The 21,596-nt window shown below is 45.3% G+C and overlaps 8 protein-coding genes across 8 annotated transcripts; 3 read left to right on the plus strand and 5 right to left on the minus strand. All coding sequences in view use genetic code 12, as the record gives it.

Annotated features, from left to right (window-relative positions):
- Positions 1–165: 165 nt before the first annotated feature.
- Positions 166–1,500, plus strand: NPL6 (Npl6p; the record flags this gene model as incomplete). Its single annotated transcript, XM_025486596.1, has 1 exon — positions 166–1,500. The coding sequence occupies one exon, from the start codon at positions 166–168 to the stop codon at positions 1,498–1,500; it is 1,335 nt and encodes a 444-aa protein (XP_025344146.1).
- A 604-nt stretch (positions 1,501–2,104) lies between these two features.
- FGR15 (Fgr15p) lies at positions 2,105–3,658 on the minus strand (the record flags this gene model as incomplete). The annotated part of the gene is made up of 1 exon (XM_025486597.1): positions 2,105–3,658. One exon carries the CDS (start codon positions 3,656–3,658, stop codon positions 2,105–2,107), a length of 1,554 nt encoding a protein of 517 aa, XP_025344147.1.
- A 652-nt stretch (positions 3,659–4,310) lies between these two features.
- On the minus strand, positions 4,311–6,308 carry CXQ85_002937 (uncharacterized protein; the record flags this gene model as incomplete). The annotated part of the gene is made up of 1 exon (XM_025486598.1): positions 4,311–6,308. The coding sequence occupies one exon, from the start codon at positions 6,306–6,308 to the stop codon at positions 4,311–4,313; it is 1,998 nt and encodes a 665-aa protein (XP_025344148.1).
- An 849-nt stretch (positions 6,309–7,157) lies between these two features.
- On the minus strand, positions 7,158–8,543 carry CXQ85_002938 (uncharacterized protein; the record flags this gene model as incomplete). The annotated part of the gene is made up of 1 exon (XM_025486599.1): positions 7,158–8,543. The coding sequence occupies one exon, from the start codon at positions 8,541–8,543 to the stop codon at positions 7,158–7,160; it is 1,386 nt and encodes a 461-aa protein (XP_025344149.1).
- A 1,861-nt stretch (positions 8,544–10,404) lies between these two features.
- CXQ85_002939 (uncharacterized protein) lies at positions 10,405–10,989 on the plus strand (the record flags this gene model as incomplete). The annotated part of the gene is made up of 1 exon (XM_025486600.1): positions 10,405–10,989. The coding sequence occupies one exon, from the start codon at positions 10,405–10,407 to the stop codon at positions 10,987–10,989; it is 585 nt and encodes a 194-aa protein (XP_025344150.1).
- A 1,060-nt stretch (positions 10,990–12,049) lies between these two features.
- On the minus strand, positions 12,050–14,671 carry OPT6 (Opt6p; the record flags this gene model as incomplete). Its single annotated transcript, XM_025486601.1, has 1 exon — positions 12,050–14,671. One exon carries the CDS (start codon positions 14,669–14,671, stop codon positions 12,050–12,052), a length of 2,622 nt encoding a protein of 873 aa, XP_025344151.1.
- A 172-nt stretch (positions 14,672–14,843) lies between these two features.
- On the minus strand, positions 14,844–16,478 carry CXQ85_002941 (uncharacterized protein; the record flags this gene model as incomplete). The annotated part of the gene is made up of 1 exon (XM_025486602.1): positions 14,844–16,478. The coding sequence occupies one exon, from the start codon at positions 16,476–16,478 to the stop codon at positions 14,844–14,846; it is 1,635 nt and encodes a 544-aa protein (XP_025344152.1).
- A 1,899-nt stretch (positions 16,479–18,377) lies between these two features.
- CXQ85_002942 (ribonuclease) lies at positions 18,378–19,346 on the plus strand (the record flags this gene model as incomplete). Its single annotated transcript, XM_025486603.1, has 1 exon — positions 18,378–19,346. The coding sequence occupies one exon, from the start codon at positions 18,378–18,380 to the stop codon at positions 19,344–19,346; it is 969 nt and encodes a 322-aa protein (XP_025344153.1).
- Positions 19,347–21,596: the final 2,250 nt, after the last annotated feature.

Genomic DNA, 21,596 nt, shown 5'->3' on the forward strand with positions numbered 1-21,596 from the left:
TCAATTAACATAGAAACCGAAAAAAAAAAATACAGTATAGAACTGATTGGTATAGTTTTGCAACCGCCAGACATGCAGTTTCTGCACGTGACCAAATTAGCGAAACAAATCCTCTACAACACGCTTCTCATAGACCAATCCATCCAACAAATAACCACACACAGAATGTCTGCACTGCCTCTGGATGATGAAAATGGATCGGCTAGATCCCCCAGGCAGCCTAGAACACAACGTGTTAGTTTGGCGGGTCTAGACCTCGACCCTGAGGCTGATGATGAAGAATACAAGGAAGGTGAAGAATATGACGAATCTGGCGTCAAAGAAGATGATGAAGATGCTGAAGTCAACGACGACGACGATGACGACGCTGATGTTGATGACGACGACGATGATGAAGTTGTTAAAGTGGGTCGTCCTAGAGGTAGAAAGAGAAAGTCTGCCAGCGACGAATTGGATAATGAAGAAGGAGACAAGGATAAGGACGAGAATGATGATGATGAAGAAAAAAAGACTGAAGAAGGCGCTGATGGTGAGCCTCCTAAGAAGAAGGGTAAGAAGAGAGGTAGAAAGCCTAAGATTCCTAGACCCGACGATGTTATGTACGATGATAAGGGAAACGAAATCAATGTCCAGAACGACGAGATTGTGCTTGACGAGGAGGACCCGAAGGGTCAAGAAAAGGTGGATGAATTGGGCCGCTTGCAAGGTGACAGAAAATACAGGGTTAAGACTTTTACTCTATTAGGCAAGGGTGATAGACTCTATATGGTGTCTACCGAGCCAGCTCGTCTTGTTGGTTTCAGAGACTCGTACTTATTGTTCAAAACCCATCTGTCATTGTTCAAGAAAGTATGTACTCATGAGGAGAAGATGGACTTGATTGACCGTCACTTGATTCCAACATCATACAAAGGTAGATCCGTCAACCTTGTCACGGCGCGTTCTATATATAGAGAATTCGGTGCCAGAATGGTTCTCGGAGGAAAAAAGGTTGTTGATGATTTTTGGGAGCAACAAGCAATTGACAGAGGCGATGTTTCTGGTGAATATGCTGATCCAGAAGAAGCATCCACTTCCAATAGAGCTGCCAGTTATGGTGCAGAGAACTACCAGAACCAAATTACAGGCTCTGCTTTGATCAACTACCAGGTTGATCCTACGTGGTTATATCAGGTTTCCAAGCAAACGCTAGATTTCAATTCCACGTTGACAGAACAGAGAAATCAGGTCTGGATAAGGGGTATTAAAGACCCTTACAGTGGCTTTAATTTCTACCCCGAGGGAAGTCAGCCAAAAAGAGCTTCTGTTTACAAAATCTCTGGTGGAGACAAGAGCAACACTCTCAAGAGCTCTCTTGCTTTTTACAACCCAGACATTCGCCGTAAGGTGACGGGTCTTGCATCCGTTCCAAAAGAAATCTTTGAGGACATCGAAGATGAAGAAATCAAGAAGGCGATTCTCGAACAACAGGCGTACGAGAAGGCGGCTGCCAGGTTTTAAAAAGGATAGGTCTGGAACAGAGCTGTATGATTAACAGTCGATGGTTCAAATGATCACAAACATATGTGAGGTGTTCTTCGGTATAAATTGCCAATTTAATGCCATTCGGTGCCAATAAGAAATGACCAGCTTTGTTGAATACTGGCAAGTCTCTGGTAGGCGAGAACTTACAGAGCCTTCTGAGGTGTATTATATATTTTGGAAGTAGAGAAAAGGACGACTAATGATTCGCTTTGGAGTTAGAACTACAACATAAGTGACCCTTCTCGTGCTGGAATACTAAATTTATCTATCTATAAGTATATATTCCGTTCAGGTTCTTTCAAGTTGTAGAGAAACTTATGATGGTACCTTTGATGTTCTGGCTCTACTCAGACTCGTTTACCGTTCATGGTTGCCTTTGACGACAATAGCTTTAAACATGGACTTACCGCCATACGACAATGATTGCTTGCTTGCAGCTATTTTGCTTTAGCCAAGTTGAACGTTTGAAGATACCTTTTTAATGCTTCGTGACAGTAAATATGGTAGAACTTCCTTTCTGAAAGCCCTGCCAATCCACTTTCCATGAATTAAAGTTATACTCGGACATACATAATCTTCGTTAAACAACGTCTATCATTGGCTCTCCTTCTTCGCCAGATAACATATCTTCATCGTCAAAGATAATACTGCCATCTGGTGCTTCCCGAGCACCTCTTTTACTCATGTGGGCACGTAGTTCAAAGTCAACCTTGGTCTTTCTACGACCCACATGAACAGTAATGTCGCCTTCATCAACAATTTCAGCGTGCTTCTTTGAGTATGCAACCTCAGCTTTGGCTTCTTTTCCAGAAATGCGGTGGTTTACCCTTATATGCTTTGCCAACGTATCATGCCTCGTAAATATTCTTGGACCCATTACAGGGTCTTGCTTCACACAAACAAAACACTTGAACAACTTCTTCTTCTTCAGATGCACGGTATCCTGATGCCGTATGAGTTCATACTTTCTGGAGAACCTCCTGAGGCACAACTTGCCTGGCTCTTCAGCAGAAGGAAGCTGACACTCGTGAATGACGTCGGGATCGTAATTAGAAGAGCGAGCACTGGCAGACTTGAGTTCCGGTTTCTTGATGACCCTATGCGCAGATAGTTTTGCGTCCACCTTTTTCTTCTTCTCCTTGGCCTTTTGATCGGCTTTATCGTGGTCTTCATGCGATTCTCTATCGTCTTCACCATCATACATCGATGCTTCAGAAAAGCGGCGATCACGCTCCCTCCTCCGTTTGGCTCTTAATATGCTAAACTTTTCAACCATGGCAGAAGGGTATTGGACCTGTCTATGCTTGAAATTGGAATAGTTCTTGATGAAATTCTTATAGCAATCATTCATATCGAACTTTATAAGTGCCAAAAACAGGGAGATTGCAGGTTTCCATCTAATGAGGTTATAAATTTCCCAGTAGTTGAGATTGATCATGATGCTGGTAAGAAACTTGATTGTATGTGAAGAAAGCGAAGGCTTTGAATCGTTCATCGAAAGCTTGATTAGAATGTCAAAGCAACGTTCCGCAATGACATATAACTGAGAAGCAGCTGGGTGTTCCAGTGCCAAGTAGTGTGGCAAAGACTCGGTCAATGCAATGAACCTATTTTCTAGCGCCAGGCCATAAGGCTCTTCAAGCTGACCTTCATGCAATAAAGTTCCAGCTTTGGACAAAAGCTCTGCGTATTCAGAAACCACTTGGGGCTCGCTATTACAAAGGACACTCATAGTTTCTGCCATGCCAGTGCTACTTAGCTGCGTGAGCGCAGCAGTATATGATGGAGCGTTCGATGCAAGCGCCTCCGCAACGCTAGGAATATACGGAACAATTGCTAACTGTCCCAAAGGCACTATAGGCCCTGATATTGAAGTACTCGTTGGCAGAGACTCCATTGGCGCTGTAGGTGAATGACCTGGCATATGCTGGGAATAAGGCAGTAGTGGCTGCACTCGCTGAGGAGCAGCCATGGAAGTATTATGAGCTATCTGCTGTCCTTTAGTAGCCTCCTGGAGTTCAGCAACACTACCGGAAACAGCCGAAGGTGCCGTTGCAGTTTCCTCTGACGTTGGGTATGTAAACGAAGACTCGTAGCTGGGCAAGTCAGAAGGGCTCCTCAAAACTTCACTCATTATTTTTTGGGGACTTATCCTATGCAAATGAAAGCAATTTTAAATGGAATAGGTTATTTGGAGGTACCTTTCCTCGTGGAATTTACCTTTGCTGTGTCCTCTCTGGCTGTAAGTCAGTGGTGTGTGAGCACTATTTGAGACCTGCTAGTAGAAAAAAGCAGAATATCTGGAACAAAGGAGTGGTCAGGGAATGTATATACTGCTTTCAGGATGCCGAGAATGCTAGCAGATATAGGAAAATTATAGGGGAACTGTGGAACGACGTAGGTGAATAGAGTGACTGCAAAATAAGGATTTGCGAGTAGAGGTAGATAGGTTTGTGTGGTGCGCACGACCATCAAGAGTGGCACACAAGAGTAAGAAAAAAACAGAAAATGGGAAGGATGTTACTGGTGTTGCCTAATTTGAGGCAATTCGTGGTATCGTGTATTTTGTGAGATTTTAGGGCGGATGGGGTTGCACTTCCCTGATGAGACATCTCTCCTAGAGCTATCACTGACGCTTTTGTGCACACACACGACGTTTTTGCAGCCATTCTCAACACAACCAGGGTGCGTTACCGCTACCTGTCTGGTGCCTGTACTGCAGACAGTATACACACCGTTTTATTTTTGACTTTTTTTTTTGCAACCATTTCTCTCCCACTCCTAACTTACATGTTTCTAGACTTGTCGTCTTCTCTGATATGTGGCAGCCTTATGTGGCCAATTGGAGGCGGGGGAGTAGGATTAGATTGACCTGGATGCATTTGAGGCGACCCATGTGGCTGGCCTGCTTCGTTTACGGCATATTGGTAACCCATGGGAGGCATAGGCATGGAGCCCACTGGCAGGAACTGCTGCTGATGCTGGAATTGTGGGCTGTGTATGTTCTGAGGTCCTTGCATTGGCTGTCCTTGCATTTTCTGTGGTGGCACTCCCATGGGATGGACGTAGCCTGGAAGAGGCATTTGCATGAAGAGCCTGCCGTCGGCTCCGTAGAACGGCTGACCGTAAGGCTGGAATGCTGGATACCCAGCATATCCATATTGTTGTAGCTGCGGACTTTGGTCTTGACGGCCCTCATCGCCTCTCTTATTGAGTTGTGGTGAGACTAACGTAGGTGGCTGTAGAGCTGATGCGTATGCTGGGAACTGAGGCAGTGGATGTGAGCCAACAGGGGCAGCATGGCCGTAGTATGGCAGCCTAGAGGCTTCTTTATACTGTGGAGGATATTGCATCGAGGCTGGCATTGGTGCAGCGCTTATGAACGATGGTGGCTGTGGCAATTTGCTGCTTTCCTGTGGAACTGGCATGACATCTTCTTGTGGAGACGATCTTTGATGAGAAATTGTAGGTATGTTGGCGGGTTGGCTTCTCTTGTCTTGTTCAGGTGGAACTCCGGTTGATGGAGTTTTGCGTTTGCCCACAACTTCAGCGGTATCCTTTGCTTTTTCTATGGCTATCTTGTTAGGCTCACCCACCACATTGTGGGCCTTGCGCAGATGTCTCGTAAGCAGATCACGACGAGCTTTCTGTTGAGGCGGGACAAGGTTCCGGTGTTTGATGGGCTCGTGCTTGCCCTCAAGGACTTCACTGGATTTTGAACCTGGGAGCAGACTAAGGTATGCCTGATAAGCTGGATCTTGCGGGTTAAGTAGTATCTGCTGGAATATTGAAGGAACAAACAAGACCTGCTGAGCGTCTTGTGGTATTTCTTCCAGAACGCTTTTGTTCTCGTCCTGTAATAACCTCTCGGCATCGTCAGTATTGTATCCGTCATCTTCATCATCGTCAAAATCTCCCTCCACCGCATCCACATCCAGTTCAATATCCCGAAGAGTCATAATTTGGAAACTTAATTCATGCGAAGGCTCAGAGACAGACGAATCCTGTCTTGGTAAATCGATATTGCGCTGCGATGTATCTTGAGAAAGAGATGGCAATGCCTCTGTCTTTTTTGATGCTCTTGACTTCTTCTTTTTCTTGGGCTGTGCCTTGTTCAAGCGTATGTCTATGTAATTATCAATGCGGAGCCTTTGGAATTTCTGAGAAGTCACGTCTGGATTCATGGTATGGTATGAGAAGTTGTAGAATGGGAATGGGAATGGATACTGGAAGCCTTGCCTCAAATTGAAGCCCATAAAGTTATCCGGTGGCGAAACAATGTGTCCAAATGGCGTATCGGTGACTTCTATATCAACAAGCCTTAGAAAGTAATCAAGGTTAGGAACCATTTGTAGTAGATGATAAATCTCCCAACATTCTAAACTGTAAAAAACGTTAACGACAAACTTGGTGACGTGGGATGAAAGAGACAAGTTCAAGTACAGCGAACAGAACTTGACGAGGTCTGCGTAGTTCGTTATAAGTATCTCTGAAAGATAGTTCTGTGGGTAGCACTGAGTAAACGCTTTCAGGGGCAATGGAACGGCACTCGTAAGTTTTTCTAGGAGCTCTTCGTATTTCTCTTTCATGGAGTCTTCCGGGTTCTCTCGGAGAAGCTTTCCTAGAACATGCGATAGTTTCTGCGAACACTGTTCGATAGTCAACTCCTTCGTCCTCAGGATATCTGTATACTCAGCATTATCATTTTCTGGATATAGTGGCTCTGTTTTGGATGTATCAGGAGTGGCTCTATCAAGTTCCGGGTCGCCAGCTTCACCATGCATTAGTCGTGGGACAGTGTCATTGGACCTTTGCGAAAGCACTAGTAGTTAGTATTAACTATACGAATTCAAACAGCAACAAAATACATACTTTCTTGTTTAACTTTTTCCGGAGATTCCACTGGCGTCTTTGGATTGTTAGTATAAATTCCAGAATAGCCAGTATTCTCTGGTGAACGTACTTGTGAGTGATGTGCTGCCGCAGCCATTCTATGACAAATTTATTGGCGCCTAATAAGCGGCTGGGGTAATTAGGAGTCACAGAGTCTGGTGGACCTATCTGGTTGTGAATGTCAAAAAGCAGGGAATGTGGCAAAAGCCGGTTTGGACTGGTGATGAAAGGTGCAAATTTAGACGTTTGGCTGCCAGTTGAGAATTGCAGGGTACCTAAGGTTGCAAGAGATGCTTATATGGAGGAAAGGTCGTTTTCTAGTGTGTGTTGTTCCGGAATGGTGCCAGCTGGGGCTGGAAAAAGGAAGATTATATTGGAATCTAAGGGTTTTGATTAATTAGGCTTTGGTTTTGGGTTTCCCGGGAAAGGCGGTGTGGTAGGTTTGGCTGGGGGTATGTGTTTTACTCTCGCACGACCATTTTGCAGCCATTTCCTGAGTGGCCAAGGAAGCAAAATCCACGCCTAGAAAACAAATAACGTATGATGTGTGTTTGGGGGGTGGATGGATGACTATAAGCTGATGAGAAATTGTGTTTTCTTCTTGGTTTTATAAAAACTGGATTTTTGCAATCCCTTTTTATGTTTCACAATTGTGCGTTTTTAGCCATTACTATACATTAAATGCGAATCTATACCCAGCACAATGGGAATTGCTGGAGTTACCTTATTCGGAACAACACCTACTTACTGCCGTTAGAGATTGGCTCGTCAAGCGACTTCAACACTAACGGGAAAACAACGGTCGCAGCATTTCTACCCCACAAGTTATCTAGATGCTCATGGGTGGCCACTGGATGAGAAGTGGTGTACTTCTTAGGCAATTGTCTCTCCATCACTTCAATGTCAACCAACAGGTCTGAATCACCGTAGATAAGATGAATTGGAACCTCGATATTCTTCAAGGGGTATTCGATAGGGTTGAGCGAAGAGAAGTTCGATTCGTCGTGGTACATCTGGAACTTTTTGGCGGATATTATCTGGAACCAGTGTACAACGGTCTTGACCGAAGTGGTGGAGTAAAGGTGAGCGTAGGAGCTGAGTTTTTGTAACTTGTCAATGTTAAGAGCCTTCCAGTTGAACAATGTATAGTTTGCAAGGTCAATTGAGGTGTCAAAGAATGGCGGGTACATGATTCTGTTCCACAATAAGACACTAGGCATAAGCACTCTTCTTGAGAAAAGCAAGTAAACAAACACCGGGCTAGACTTGAGCAAAATATCCAAGAATCTCAGGTAAAGACCGTGTGGAGTAGTAGCAGGGGAGATAGCCACGATACGTTCAATCTTCTCGTTCAAGTCTGGGTTGACTGAAACACTAGCGAAAGCCTGGGCTGTACCCTGAGAAAAGCCCACGTAGACCAAAGACTTCTTCTTGGTGGCTTCCAAAATGTAGTTTATCGTATCTGGGATATCATAGAAGGCAAACTCGTCTAAGGAAAAGTCCCAGAACTTCTCCAGGTTAAGTCTATGGCTCAAGTGCTTGTGGGAGTACTTGTTACCACGGTTGTTACCCAACCACACATCATAGCCCAACTCGTAAAGCACATATGGCAAGTTTGCATTCTTATCAAGCATAGTGACCCAGATCTCAGAACACATGAGCAAACCATGGTGCATGTATACCACCTTACCGTTTCTAGGACCAGCGTTTGGCCTGGAGATTCTCTGGACCGTAAGCAAGTAGTCATCCTTTGTTCTAATCATTCTAGATTCAACCTCGTACCCGAAAACAGCACACATCTCCAGGACATCCTTAGCGTTAAGAAGCGTGGTCATTCTATCGTACTTCTCCTTATCCACATCGCCTTCTCCGCCAGATAAGTACCTATATTTGATATCAGGCATTCCGTCTTCGCTCAGGATATCACCCCCAGACGAAATAAACCTTATCGGCGTAGAAGTAAAGCTATAGATGACCTGGAGAGAGTAAGTCATCATATTGATAGCGGTTGAAGGAAGCAACCTGGTGATCAAGGTCGAAATGTATTCAAGCCATGTAAGGAAGAAGGAAATAGCCACCAAGGGCCATTCCACAAGGGAAAGTCTGCCCAACAAAGGGATATGCATTTTTAGATAACAAAAAAAAACGGAAAGGAATGTTCCAGTCACTGGTGATGTTAAGTAGTACGCCTGTGATAGTACGGCTGGTTGTATGACCGAATGGGTGCGAAAAACACAAGCCGAGGACTACCAACGTGGAGATGGAAAATGCAGAAAGGGTAAAAGTTAGAGGATGCGTGAGACGCTATATAGGTGGTATCTGGGATGCTGTAGAAGGTGAAGCTCCAAAGGCTGGCTTCCCAGCCTGACGTCACTTTCTTCACCTTCTAGTTCACCTTTCCCTAAGGGTGGGTGGATTGCGGTGACGTACTGGAGTGTTCCCTCAGCATGCTGACCTCAAACAAGGCAGCAAGAGCAATGTAGGACGATTGCAGGGTCCAGGATCGGATCTTATTAAAAAGTTTAGTCTGTCTAAAAGGTAGTGGAGTTTGGAGGCAGTTAACTATGGAGGTCTATGTGTTAGTCTTGGTTGAGTACTCACTTAAAACTAAACACCAAAGTTATGACAGAGGTATCACGAATAAGCAATGCTGAATGATAGCTGATGATATACTCTGTAGAGCCGTAGAGATGAAGAAGATAGAAAGCATTTTAGAACACTAAGGCTTCATTCAAGGTGAGATACATGCCAATTGACTAGTTAAGCTGGTCAGAGGAGTGTTCAAGAGCACTACAGCCAATGCGAGTCTCTAATAGCACTATTAATATGGCCCAAAGCTTCGTCAAACTCCCGAACGTTCAAATACAATCTATAAAGAAATAAACAGTAAGCCAATAATACCTCTCTTTTATTTTTCGGAATGTTATCTTTTCCTTGATGGTCTAGTGTAGACAGTCTGGGGTACATGTGGTAGCCAGAGCGAGGACAAGCAGCCAGTGTCCATCCGCAGCCACCAACGTCCCTAAGTACCCGAAAACCAATAAAAAGCCGTAAATTGAAATACTCCAAAATTTCCGAAGCTCTGGTACTTGCCTTTCCTGGAGCCGTACTTTCCACTTGCTCCCATCACAAGCCAATACTGCCTCTACAAACCATCCACCACCACCAATGGCCTACTTCCACTGCCTGGCGCCGACACTCGGTACGCCCATGCGGGCATTTGGCCCAAACAACAAATAAAAACCGCCGCCTGGCGCAATTCGTCAAACATACATACGCCGCCGATTTATCAGAAGCATCAGTCCAAGCCCCCTACCAACAAACAACAGACAACATCCTTTACAACCTACCTTCTCTACAATCTATCTTTCATCCTCTACTTCCTCTACAATCTACATCCTCTGTCTATCAACGGGCCCCCAGGCGCCCCATTGGGAACCTTCGCTGCCTTTCTTGGCTGGTGTGTCTCCACTGGCTCCCTTCCCTGGCTGCTTGCTACCGATCAAAGCCATTATGTCCCCCATTATCCTGCCCCAACTGGCCATTGGCTACTGCCAACAAGGCTTGGGCCGCACCACCGACAGATCCTCTGTGCCTGCCATTCTCAGCGCCCCGAGCAATTTATGCTACTCAAGACAGTTGGGCTTCAAATGTGTCAAGCTGCCACCAACACAATTTTGTTTATGTCATCAGGAAAAGTATAGAAACGTCTAATATGTGTACTATAAATGGTCCAAAAACCTACCGTCTTTTTTGGGTGTTTTTCCTATTGTAGTGCACATTCTTGTTCCCAGCCCGTATGTATGCACCAGGCCTGCCACTCTGGGACGGTCCAATAACTTGCAAAAAGGCATGCAAAAAGCATCCACTCGCTGGATTGGGTGCTTCTTTTTTGCCTGTCAATCTGCAGCCAAGCTTTCGTCAAGCACTTACCCCTGACGTATAAATACGCCAACGGTTCCTCTTTTTTTTCTTTGTAAACTAAAGATGTTTTGGAAACCACTCGCTTGTGCTGCTGCTGTCTTCTCTGTTGTTGCTGCTGACCCGGCTCCAGAGTCTCACGACTCGCCTGTTGGCGCTTCTTATAGAGCTAAATTCGATAAGGGCGTTGAAGGTTATGTCAACTTTTCATCCAAGAATGGCTCTGTCCTTGTGGATGTAAACCTTTCTGGTTTGCCTGATTACGGTGGTCCGTTCATGTACCACATTCACGAGTTGCCTGTGCCCTCTGACGGTAACTGTACTGGCACCAAGGCCCACTTTAACCCATACAATGGCCACGAGAAGGCTCCCACGCCTGCTGAGTTGGAGGTGGGTGACCTTTCTGGAAGACACGGCGAGATTGAGACCCAGTCGTTTGAAACCTCGTACATTGACCCATACCTCTCGTTGAACCCAGATAACGAGGCTTTCTTTGCTGACTTGTCGGTGGTGGTGCACTTGCATAACACTACGAGAATTGCTTGTGCCAACATCACCAAGGAGTTTTCCATTCCTGAGGAGAACGCCGCTGCCAAGCCTATGGCCATGGGTGCTGTCGCTTTGGTTGCCGGTGCCGCTTTGATTTTGTAAGTTTGCTGTTAATATAAGTTATGGCGATGAAAGTGTAGGTTTAGATGGGCTCGTTTTGGCTCATTTTGCAGCCACCCAAAGCCATTGACTAGTTGCATCCAGATGCATGAATTGTGATGGATGTTGGTTAATGTAGGTAGAAGAGGCTACTTTTTTATTTGGGTAGTAGAAAACGGAAAAAATATCATTACAGGCGTGATGGAGTACTTACCAGTGCATTACCAATGCACATCATGAAGCATCAACCTCGTAAACAGCAAAAACTCCTTGTGCTTCCTGCTATAGGGGATGAGCTTAACCAAATCAAATAGCTTAAAGCACTTTTCTTACTTTTTCAAGTGCTTCTGTTATTCACGGTCCATGGCCAGGAACAGCCCTCGTGGTGCCCCATATATACCAGGAGCCAAAAAGACTTTCCCAAAAGAAATACCGATGTTCCAATTTCTACCCCTTAATCTGATAAAACGCCTTTTTATCAAAGTATTGTTTTCCTCGTCACATCTACTCTTTCTCTAACTCCCTGGCAGTTCCACACTTTCCCACAGTTAATGCGCACCTTATCTAATCTGATCCCGATCTCCATATATACTTCATGAACCAGTACTCGCTACGGCTGAAACGACTCAAGAACGTCAAGACCGTTGCCAGAGACAATGTATGTTGATTAAATATAGATAAAAGCTCTTTTCTAACTCCAGCTTGCAAATGAAAGAACCTTTTTGGCATGGCTACGCACTTCTATAGTATGCGTCTCCATTGGTATAGCTATGGCTCAATTGCTACGGTTTACCGAGAAGGAGTGCTATGTTGACATTGGGTCGTATACGATTATTATAGAGTTCGGCAAGGAAAGCACATTGAGCTTGGGGAAACCGTTTGCGGTGATATGTATTGTGCTAGGGATCATCACTCTAGTAACAGGGTTTGTGCGGTTCTACTATGCTGAAAACTTGCTTGCAGAGGGCTACTACCCGATGTCTACATTGTCTGCGTTTATTATCGTTACGGTTGTGTTGATTGTAACTATTTTGTATATCATATCGGCGTCCAAGATCATATTCTAGGGGTACTGCTCTTTTCTTAAGCCAACGTACCCGCCTGGAGCGTCGGTGGCCTTGAGCCATGCATGGTGCTTGTTGGAGCCTTCAATGCCAATGTTGCTGATTCTGTTTCCCCACCAGTCGAGCTCCTCTCTGTTGTATTGGACAGTGAAGAAGATGAGTAATGCACTGAAAGCCACACCAGCAGACAAGGCACTAGTCAAGATATAGTTGTACTTCTCCCACCAGATGGTATAGTGTCTTTTGATGCGGTACATGAAGATGTACGACAAGTAAAGCCCTCCAGTGAAGTACAGCATGTTATAAGGAGCGTAACTCAAGAAGCCGCCCAAAATGATGGTGGGCTGGAACGATCTGGTGATTCCTTTGGGTCCATGTTTCTTGAAAAGCGCCATGGGGATGACCATAACAGCTCCAAGCAAGAAACACCACTTCAAGATTGGGTAGATACCGCCAAAGACCTTGGCTGGTCCAATCTCTCCGTATTGAATACTCGAGAAGAAGTAAGTGTTAGCACCGGGACATCTAAGTCTATTCTTCTGATGAAGCTCGCAAATATCTGGAATATTGTCCATTTGCCAATTTGCAATGAAGAGTGCAACAAAGACACTAAGGAACGTCAGGATAATCTGGCCTCGGAAAATAGCACGAGGCGGCACTTTCGTATAGTGTGCCAACTTCTGGTCTGTAATATAATTTGATGCCTGTGAGTCGATGTTGTAACCGTATGCTTTAAGCGTGATAAGTGCTATACCAGAGTTAGGAATAGCATAACCGACGATGAGCTCGACTAAGACATTCAAGCCAAATGTGAACCCTGTAACAGAAGCGATGGCTGTGATGGGAATAAGGAAGAGGAAGTTGATGCCAATGGTGAAGAAAATACCCCAGACAGGTGTCTCCACAGGGTAAAAGATCACACAAATGAGGGCAAACGTCACACTGACAACCAAAATTGTCAAAAACCACCAGCTAGGAACTTCTTTATAATGAGACATCATCTCACAATGTGGGTCTTCAGCAAAACGGCTATAATTGGAGTCATGGTCTTTCTTGAATGCATCTTTAAGGGTAAGCCAGATGTTTGAGAAACTCTGTTTCATGGAAGACCATTCTGTTACCGTATGGTATAAGATAGCGAACGGGTACATGCAGAAGTAGGCACCGTAAAGCACCAAATTGGCGGCTGAAAAGTATGGAGGTCCATATTCCATGTATTTATCATGGTTGAATGCTTTGTGCTCGTCAAGGATTTTCTTGACATCATAAACCTCGCCTGTATTGCTGAAAAGACGATTTGAGTTGATAGGAAAGTATGATGTCCACTTATTGTTGGTATAGTAAACAAGAAGGATCGTGAAAAAGCCCAAGACCATACCCATGTACTGGTTAGCATAAGTGTAGAAAGGAATTGTCAAACAGCCTGCCATATCGATGATATTCCAGTCTAAGGTAGGAAGAGGATTAAGCCCTAAGCCCTGGTTCGTACCTGTGACGTTGATCAAGTGGATCAGATTGGGCAGAAACCATGTGGGCCAATTGAATGTAGAAAGGGCTTTGAATAAATAAGATGGAACCCAGTTATAGAAGAAACTGGCCACAAATACCACAAAAAAGAAAGAGTACCTTGATATAGTCCATCCGTTGATGTTTGTTTGAGGATCATCGTTCATAAGGGCTCTGTTAAGTGCAATAGTCGGTAAGAGAGTCGGCCACATTGCTTTCTTGGGGTATACGCAAACCTTAAGCATCAAGAAAGCAAAAGCAAAGCCCAAGAACTGCGTGGATAAGGCAAACATGACCTGGTACTCCCAGGAAACCCAGCTGAGGCCATAGAAGCGGTCAAGCTTCATGACAAAGAAGTTGTAAATGGCATATGGCGTGCCAGCAGAACACGAGTAGATGATCGTGGCAAGCATCATTTCCTTATAATTCCATGGCCCCGGGTTAATGTTATACTCTCTTCCAAAGATCGAAACCTTTCTGTTTAGTTCAAACGATTTCTCCCAGAGTCTTCCACTGGGAAGAAGGAGAAGTTGCACCGTACTTGCAGAAAGCACAATACTAGGAAGTCTATGCACAAAGAAGTTATTGATCAACGACCCCACAAGCGTCCACGACAAGCCGATAACGTAAACTCGAAGAGTCTCTGCTGGCATAGACGGATCATCATAAGGGTCCACCACTGCTCTCACTTCTGGATACGGAGAGTGAAAAGCCACCAACGCAGCTTCAAGGCGCACCTCTAGCGACCACATATCTGCCCCACTCTCCTGATCACTCTCATCAATCTTCTTCGCCAGGTCCAGCTGGCCCTCAGTAGGTAATTGTCCAAGTAACTTCTCTATCAAGTGGAAATCAGCCAGAGGAAAGTTCACATCGCCACGATGCTCTGCCAAAGTGTCTCGTAGAATCACTACAGCCTTCTCCACCTCCAAACTCTCGATCTTCTCGATCATAAACTGCGCCTGCTTGGGTAACTCATCCAATGTATCATATATGGTCGGTAGACCAAGGCGCAGTAGAATCGTGGTAACCTCGTCCTGGGAAAGTCCCGTACTAAACTGAGGCTTATGGTCGTCGCCAGGGAGCTGCTGGAGCTCGATGTACTCTTGGGGCATGCTTTGTTTAGGGAATGTATGAAGAAGAGTTGTCCAGTTGATGCTTCCCCAGATTTACGTTTTTCAGTGCGAGATCCTACGCCCAAACAGGAAATAACCTTGAATTACATACTGGCTAGGGGGCATATGATAATTCGAATAAATACTTAAATAGCTTAAAAGTTGACTAGGGTTACTTTTTCTCGAGGAGTTTTGCCACCTCCACGAGCGTATCGTCGGTGTTACGAAGTCCCACAGCGCAAAGTGCAACTGGAGCATTGGCAAAGCTCTCTGGAGAGTCATACTGCTTCCAAACAAACTCGTCCATTTCGTTTCTTGGCTTGTAATCCTTGACGGGAGTGTCAAGCTTTGGATCGACAGTTGTTACAGGGAAGACAATGCCAGGGTAGTCAAGAAGGTTCCACTGGGCAGTATAGCCCCAGTACCTGGACGTTCTGGGCTTACAGGCTGGACCTGGGAACACTGGAGCTATCACGGCATCTGGGGCACCTTGGCTCAACCAGTGAGCAAGGTAATCTTTACGGTACTTGACCTTTTCAATGTTCCATTTCCAGATATCCTTGGGCTCCAAGGAAGCAACATGTTCACCAGAAAGGATCCACTCAGTTTGAGGAAGAGCAGGTTCTCCAGATCTCTCCATGGTGGATCTGGTGTCTTTACCGCCATCTTCAAAGTAGAGCGAAGTGATGATTTCCCATGCCTTGTCATGCTTGTAAGGCTTGAATGGGATGACTTCAACGTTGCTAAGCTTGGAGAGCTGATCAGCTACCATCTTCAATGCTCTGGCAATTGGAGGCTGTGGAGCCACAACACCGTCATCGTACAAAACACCAATTGTGAACTTCTCCTTCTTTTGGGATTTCCATGGGAGTGGAGCCAACGAGGGGTCCACGAGCCAGGGCTTCAGGTCTGCAATAGTCTTCATGACAAGCTCCAAAAGCTCCAAAGAACGAGTCATAGGGCCAGTGACAGAAAGAATAGATTCAGATCCAAGCTGGCACGAGAAGTAGTCTCCAGCAGGAAGTCTACCCACAGTGCTTCTGAGTCCATAGACGCCATTGAAAGCACTAGGGCACCGAATACTGCCTCCAATATCTGAACCTAGTCCAAATGCAGCAGCTCCAATACCGTGAATAGCACCTTCACCTCCAGAACTGCCTCCACAAGTCAACAGAGAATTGTATGGGTTGACAGTTCTTCCATGAGTCCAAGACTCACACTCAAGCATCATTAAAGACTGGGGGTTGGTCGTACGAACGAAAGGAATAGCTCCAGCGGCCACCAAGATATTCACAATATCAGCATCGTAGTCCACCACACGGTCCAAGTAACAAAGCGAGCCGTGAGTGACAGCTCTGCCCTTCACTGGAATCATCTCTTTCAAAGAAAGAGGGAGCCCTAACAAAGGCAAGTCTTTTGGTCCCAGATCAAACTTCTTCGCCAATGCCAAAGCCTCTTCAGGCATGAATTCGTAAATGCAATTGACAAGCTTCGAAGCTATCATGGCTGCATGGAAGTAAGCAGTCAACACTTCCACACAAGTGAGTTTGCCCAGTTTAAGGTCCTGAAGCAAAACATACGGATCCTTCAGAGTGATTTCAAGACACTTCTTGGGCATTGTCTCTTTAAATACCTCCAAAGGCACTTTTGCTGGCGCTCCGTAGTCCTCTACGGTCTTGCCTCGAGCAGAAGGAAGCGTATCGAAGGCCTTCTGGGTTTCCTTATCAAAAGGAAACATTTCCAAGGTCTTCTTAAGTGAGTTATCATAAATGCTTGTAGCCCTTTGGGCCAATTCTTGCCAGGTCATGGTGATAGTTGGTGAAATACTCTACATGGGAATCCAGGACCCTTATATACCTCGAGGCACGGCGGCAGTTACTACTTTGTTATCAGTTATCGCAGGGCATTGGTCCAGCCCGCAGCCCTTTGTGTGGTCACGATAAGCCGCCGCCGCCAAGAGAGGTCCAAAGGGCAAGTTGTATCCAAAGCTTATTGTGGGGCTTCGAGTGGAGATCAATGAGTTACAAGGAGGTTACAAGGCCAGGCCGAGCCGGGACTGTGTGATAAAGGAGGGGCCCCGAGAGGCAGACTTCAGGGATTGTGGGGGCCAGGGGGAAGATTTAGGGGACGAAGGAGGAGGATTTGGTGGAAAATGGTAGGAAGAGGATGTAGGTTGATGGTATTTTGCAGCCATTTATGAGCTGCAGCCTCTGCGTCTGACAGGTCTGATAAGGCAAGATAAGAGGGACGACAGTTGTTTCGTTCAAAGTGGAAAGTAGTAAAAGTAGGATGACCAGTAGGGTAGTTTTAGTTTGCACGCTTATATTTGCCACTTTTCGGAGTTTCTTCGGTGATTTGCTGGATTGGCATGGTTAATGGTATGTGGGGCTGCAGTGGGGAGATTAGCCAGGAACATGAATGTACGAGGTAGGTAAGGACTAAGGAGAGGCATAATAGGGGGCTGGTAAAGGGGCTTGACGGAAAAACAGCACCACAACGGAATTACATGGGTTAGGAGGGTCTTAAAAAAATAACGATATGTTGAGGAAATTGACGGTTTGGATGAATTGGATGTACTCAATTGGCTGGCAGCCCCACAAATGGCTGCGAAAAGTGGTCCAGATGGGAGATTACGTGAAGAGGGATGGGCTGGGATTGGATGGAACGTGGAAAATGACGTGAAATTACGGCAAACGTTGTTTTTGGTTAGGAGGTTTGGGTGGTTCGAGAAACGGGCGAATAAAGGCGAGATTGGATTTTCGATGGGCTTTGTTGGGATGAGCTTGTGGGGATGAGCTGCCCAACGAGAGATGTATGGTTAAAGGTGAGAAAGTGGGACCTCAACGGTTGTAATTGAAAAAATGAGGCTGCTTTTATCTTAGTTTAGTCGATTCTGATGGATTTTGGTAGATAGTAACGCTAGGTGGTCAGAGGTTAATGGCTGCAAATGGGCAGTGGTTGGCCGGGAAGCGTCACCATTCCATGTTAACCCTAAAGGTTTTATTCATTTAAACTAGTATGTAAGGAAGAGATCAGCTTAAGCTTCTTTCTTCTTAAACTTGCCCGAATTCTCTACGTTGGAAGGTTGTTTTGTAGGCTCTGGCTGAAGTGGGTATAGATAGGAACCCACCATCCAGTCTCTGCAACTATGCCCAAAAGTGAACTAGAATCATAAGCAAGGCATTAAATCACACAAGAGAACACGAAAGTATATTATTTATTTAAATTTCTGTAACTTCCACGGACCTAATTGACGTATGAGCCTTACTAGACACCATCTCTACCACTCTCCAACTGCACTTACCGTATCTCTTCATCTCCACAATTCGCTAATCCCAAACTATCACAAGCATTCATTTAGCCCGAAACTAACACTTTTCAACCTCCTTCCAACCTTATATAGCTTATCTCCCCTCCATACCTCTACAGCCCATGGAAGCCTCTGGCTGCAACTTTTCGCAGCCATTCTTCACCACCAGTCCAACCAAGTAAGGCACCTGTTTTGATTTCTATAAAATAAAGCCAAATTCGAATTCTAACGTCTACTATGAACCCATTAGAAAACACAGAATCCACCCAATTCTCCAAACTCCCCCTCCTTACACGTCTCATTATAATCCACCTCCAGTGACTGGACCATTTTTTCGCGCTGCTCATCAGATCCAGCTAGATCTATACTCCAACTTCCATCTCCACCGTCTGTCCAATGTCCAAGTTCATTCCACATTCGCTTGGTTTGGGTGCTTTTGGCGTGGCTTCCTTCTTCTGGGGCCGCCTGAGCCAGCCTAATCCTACTCCTACTGATAACAAGGGTCCTTCTGGTACTAGTCCTAACTTACCGGTTCCAGGAAGCACTCCAGGAGGTGTTTCCCAGGTTTCCGTGTCGCCAGAGGCGTTTTATAAATTCGGGTTTCCTGGTCCAATCCATGATCTTCTGAAACATAGCGAGTTCATTTCGTGCTACGATAGAGCTACAAAGAATCCATACTGGATCTTGGAGCATGTTACTAAAGAGTCTATCAGCCGTAGCCAGGGCGTGGACAGAAAGAAGCTGGTTTTCAAGGAAGATGAAAGTATTCCACTCAAGTTCCGTGCTCGTCTTCGAGACTATTTCCGTTCTGGCTACGATAGAGGCCACCAGGCTCCAGCTGCTGATGCTAAGTTCCTGCAACAGGCTATGGACGAGACGTTCTTGCTTACGAACATGAGTCCTCAGGTTGGAGACGGCTTTAACCGTGACTACTGGGCCCATTTTGAAGATTTCGTGCGTAGACTTACTGGCCGTTATGATGATGTTCGTGTTATGACTGGTCCATTGTACTTGCCTAAGAAATGCAGCGACGATAAGTATAGAGTGACGTATGAGGTGATTGGATCTCCTCCAAATATTGCCGTTCCTACGCATTTCTTTAAGCTTGTGGTTGGTGAGGTTAAAGGTAGCGATAAGTTGGCTGTGGGTGCATTTGTGTTGCCTAACCAGGTTATTCCTAACGAAGAGCCATTGACGAATTTCCAGGTTCCAGTGGAAGCTCTTGAAAGGAGCTCTGGTCTTGAATTGTTGCAGAGAGTGCCTTACTATAACAAGAAGGACTTGTGTAAGGAAGTCAAGTGTGAGATCATCGTGAGGGAGTTCCCTAAACAGGTTTCCAATACCTTGGCCTTGCCAGGAAAATAAATAGCATATGAATAAAATTAGAGCATTGAATGGGAGTAGGGTGGTAGTAATGGTAAGGTGGGGACAGGTCAAACGGTTCTTTTGAAGTCAGGTACCTCTTCATGGCAGAAATATATACTTTATACGTATCCGTATAAAGTAGTGAAGCATATCCAAGGGAAGTAAATTCAAGGAAATCTTATCCAAGGATTCTAATTTCATAAAAGTATAATCAAAGGTCATATTGGGCACTGGAGTATGTAGTTTGCACCCATTATTCAGTTGATTATTCCTCCAGGAAGAACGGTAACACCGATCTGAATACCCAGAGAATTAAGTTCAAAACATTGATAATTCTAATAATTCCAACCTTTGAAAGAGCATACTATAATAAAGCATAAAACCAACTACAATTTCTATCCAGGCATCTCTATCAGTCCCTTTCCTACGTCCCATAAACCCAGCCGTAGCCAGAACCCATACAGCTAATTAAATCCCTTTTCATCCACCTATCACAAGCAGTTACTGTACCCCTACTAAGCCAAAACTCCCATAGTACCCTACTTCCCTACACTCACCACGACTTATCTCCTATCCTCCTCAATGTCACTTTCCAGTACACCCCTTAGATCGGGTTACCGGAACAAGCAACCCCTAACAAAGAGATCTAGCAGCCGAACCGCCAACAACCACCAACAAAGGCCTAAAAGTGTCCAACACGTGTTTTACCCATGGTGGCTCAGGGGCACTGTGAGGGCCAACGGCCCGAACCGACTCAGTCAGAAAGAGTCAAAAGAGATAGACAAGTACAGGCAGACAAAAAACAAATCAGGCAAAACCAGCCCATAATCTACGAAAAACCTTCTTTAAACCCACCAACATATAAATCCCTCAGATCAACATTTACCCCTATCAAAATTAAACTTCTTTGCCATTTCTTGCCTCCAGCCTCCAGCCTTCTTTGTTCAACCAGGGCTTCTTCGATTTTGGGTGCGAAAAAAAAAAAAAAAAAAAAAAAAAAGCCGCCAAAAAAGAACAAAAGGAAAGACAAAAAACGGCCGTTCATTTTTTTTTTTCCCTCGCCCCAAACGCGCCAAAAAAAACCACCGCCACTTCTGTTGAGCCAACAAATGAGCGAAGCAAAAGGGTACAGATTTTGAGGGATTTCAGGGATATTGAAGATTTTTAGAGAAGTCGCTTGGAAACTGATAGCGTAAAAAATCGTAGGGTCCATTTTTTGCCGCAACTTTTCTTCTGTTTGCTGTTTTTTATGAACCCTTTTTTTGTGTATTTTTCACTTTTAGTCTCTTTTTTTCTCTTTTTTCCTCCCATTTTTCTCTGGGGCCAAAAAGTTGCACCCACCGACGCAGCCAGAAAAAGAAAGAGGCCAGGAAGAAAAGGGCTAAAGACAGAGATAGAATTTGGAAAAGTAGAGTAGTTAAATTGGAATTAGCCATTAAATCCTTTTCTCTTTCTCTCCCACTAAGGGATCCACTCACCCGGGGCAAAACGTTGGAAACGCCCACAAAAGCAAAAAGTAAGGCGATTCTTCATCTGGTTAAGGTTTACCGAGGAAGCCCTGGATGGGCCTGGAGAAAACCGGTAGGTGGGTGGACAATTGGTTGGATGGTTTCCTGCAGAGCCAACCATCAATTGGCGCCAACCCCCAAGAAACCCACCACAATAGCCAAAGAAAAGTAAGAAAAAAAAGGAAACCGTTGGTGGAAGTCACCAATTTCAACAAACCAGCGTTTTGTTAACCGTTTTTTTGAATGCTTCGTTATGCTGAGGTCGCTGGTTTAACCGCCAGTCCTCGGTCTCGGAGCAGCGCGGTTTGCAGCCGACCAGGGAGAGCCAAGGTAGGGCCTCGCCAGAGGCTCTACCGGTGAAAGAATGCCCCTACTTACCTCCATTTACCTTTATATACCTTTCTTTTCCTCCCCAATTCACCTCCTAAACTCTCCCTACTTCCCTCCCCTTTATACCTCTTCCTCTCCCTCCTATCACTCACCTACGCCTCGGCTTCGGAGCTTCGCTGCATTAAATTGTCTTTGTTTGGCTTCCACCGTTGCTGGTGTACGGGTCTTTCCATCCCCTATTCCTCCCCTTCTCCCCTGGCCTCTTCCCCTTTACACTCCTTTCCTCGGGCCCTATACATCCCCTTATCCACCCTCTTCTCTCCAGGTGGCTGCAAATTCTGGCCTGGTGAATTACAAGGGTACTGCACCAACGCCCTTACAGAGATCTGCAAGGCCTCTCGGTAAGACTCCC

Source organism: Candidozyma haemuli (assembly GCF_002926055.2).
Source record: "Candidozyma haemuli strain B11899 chromosome Unknown D_2014730914, whole genome shotgun sequence".
In the NCBI taxonomy this organism is placed as follows: Eukaryota; Fungi; Ascomycota; class Pichiomycetes; order Serinales; family Metschnikowiaceae; genus Candidozyma; species Candidozyma haemuli.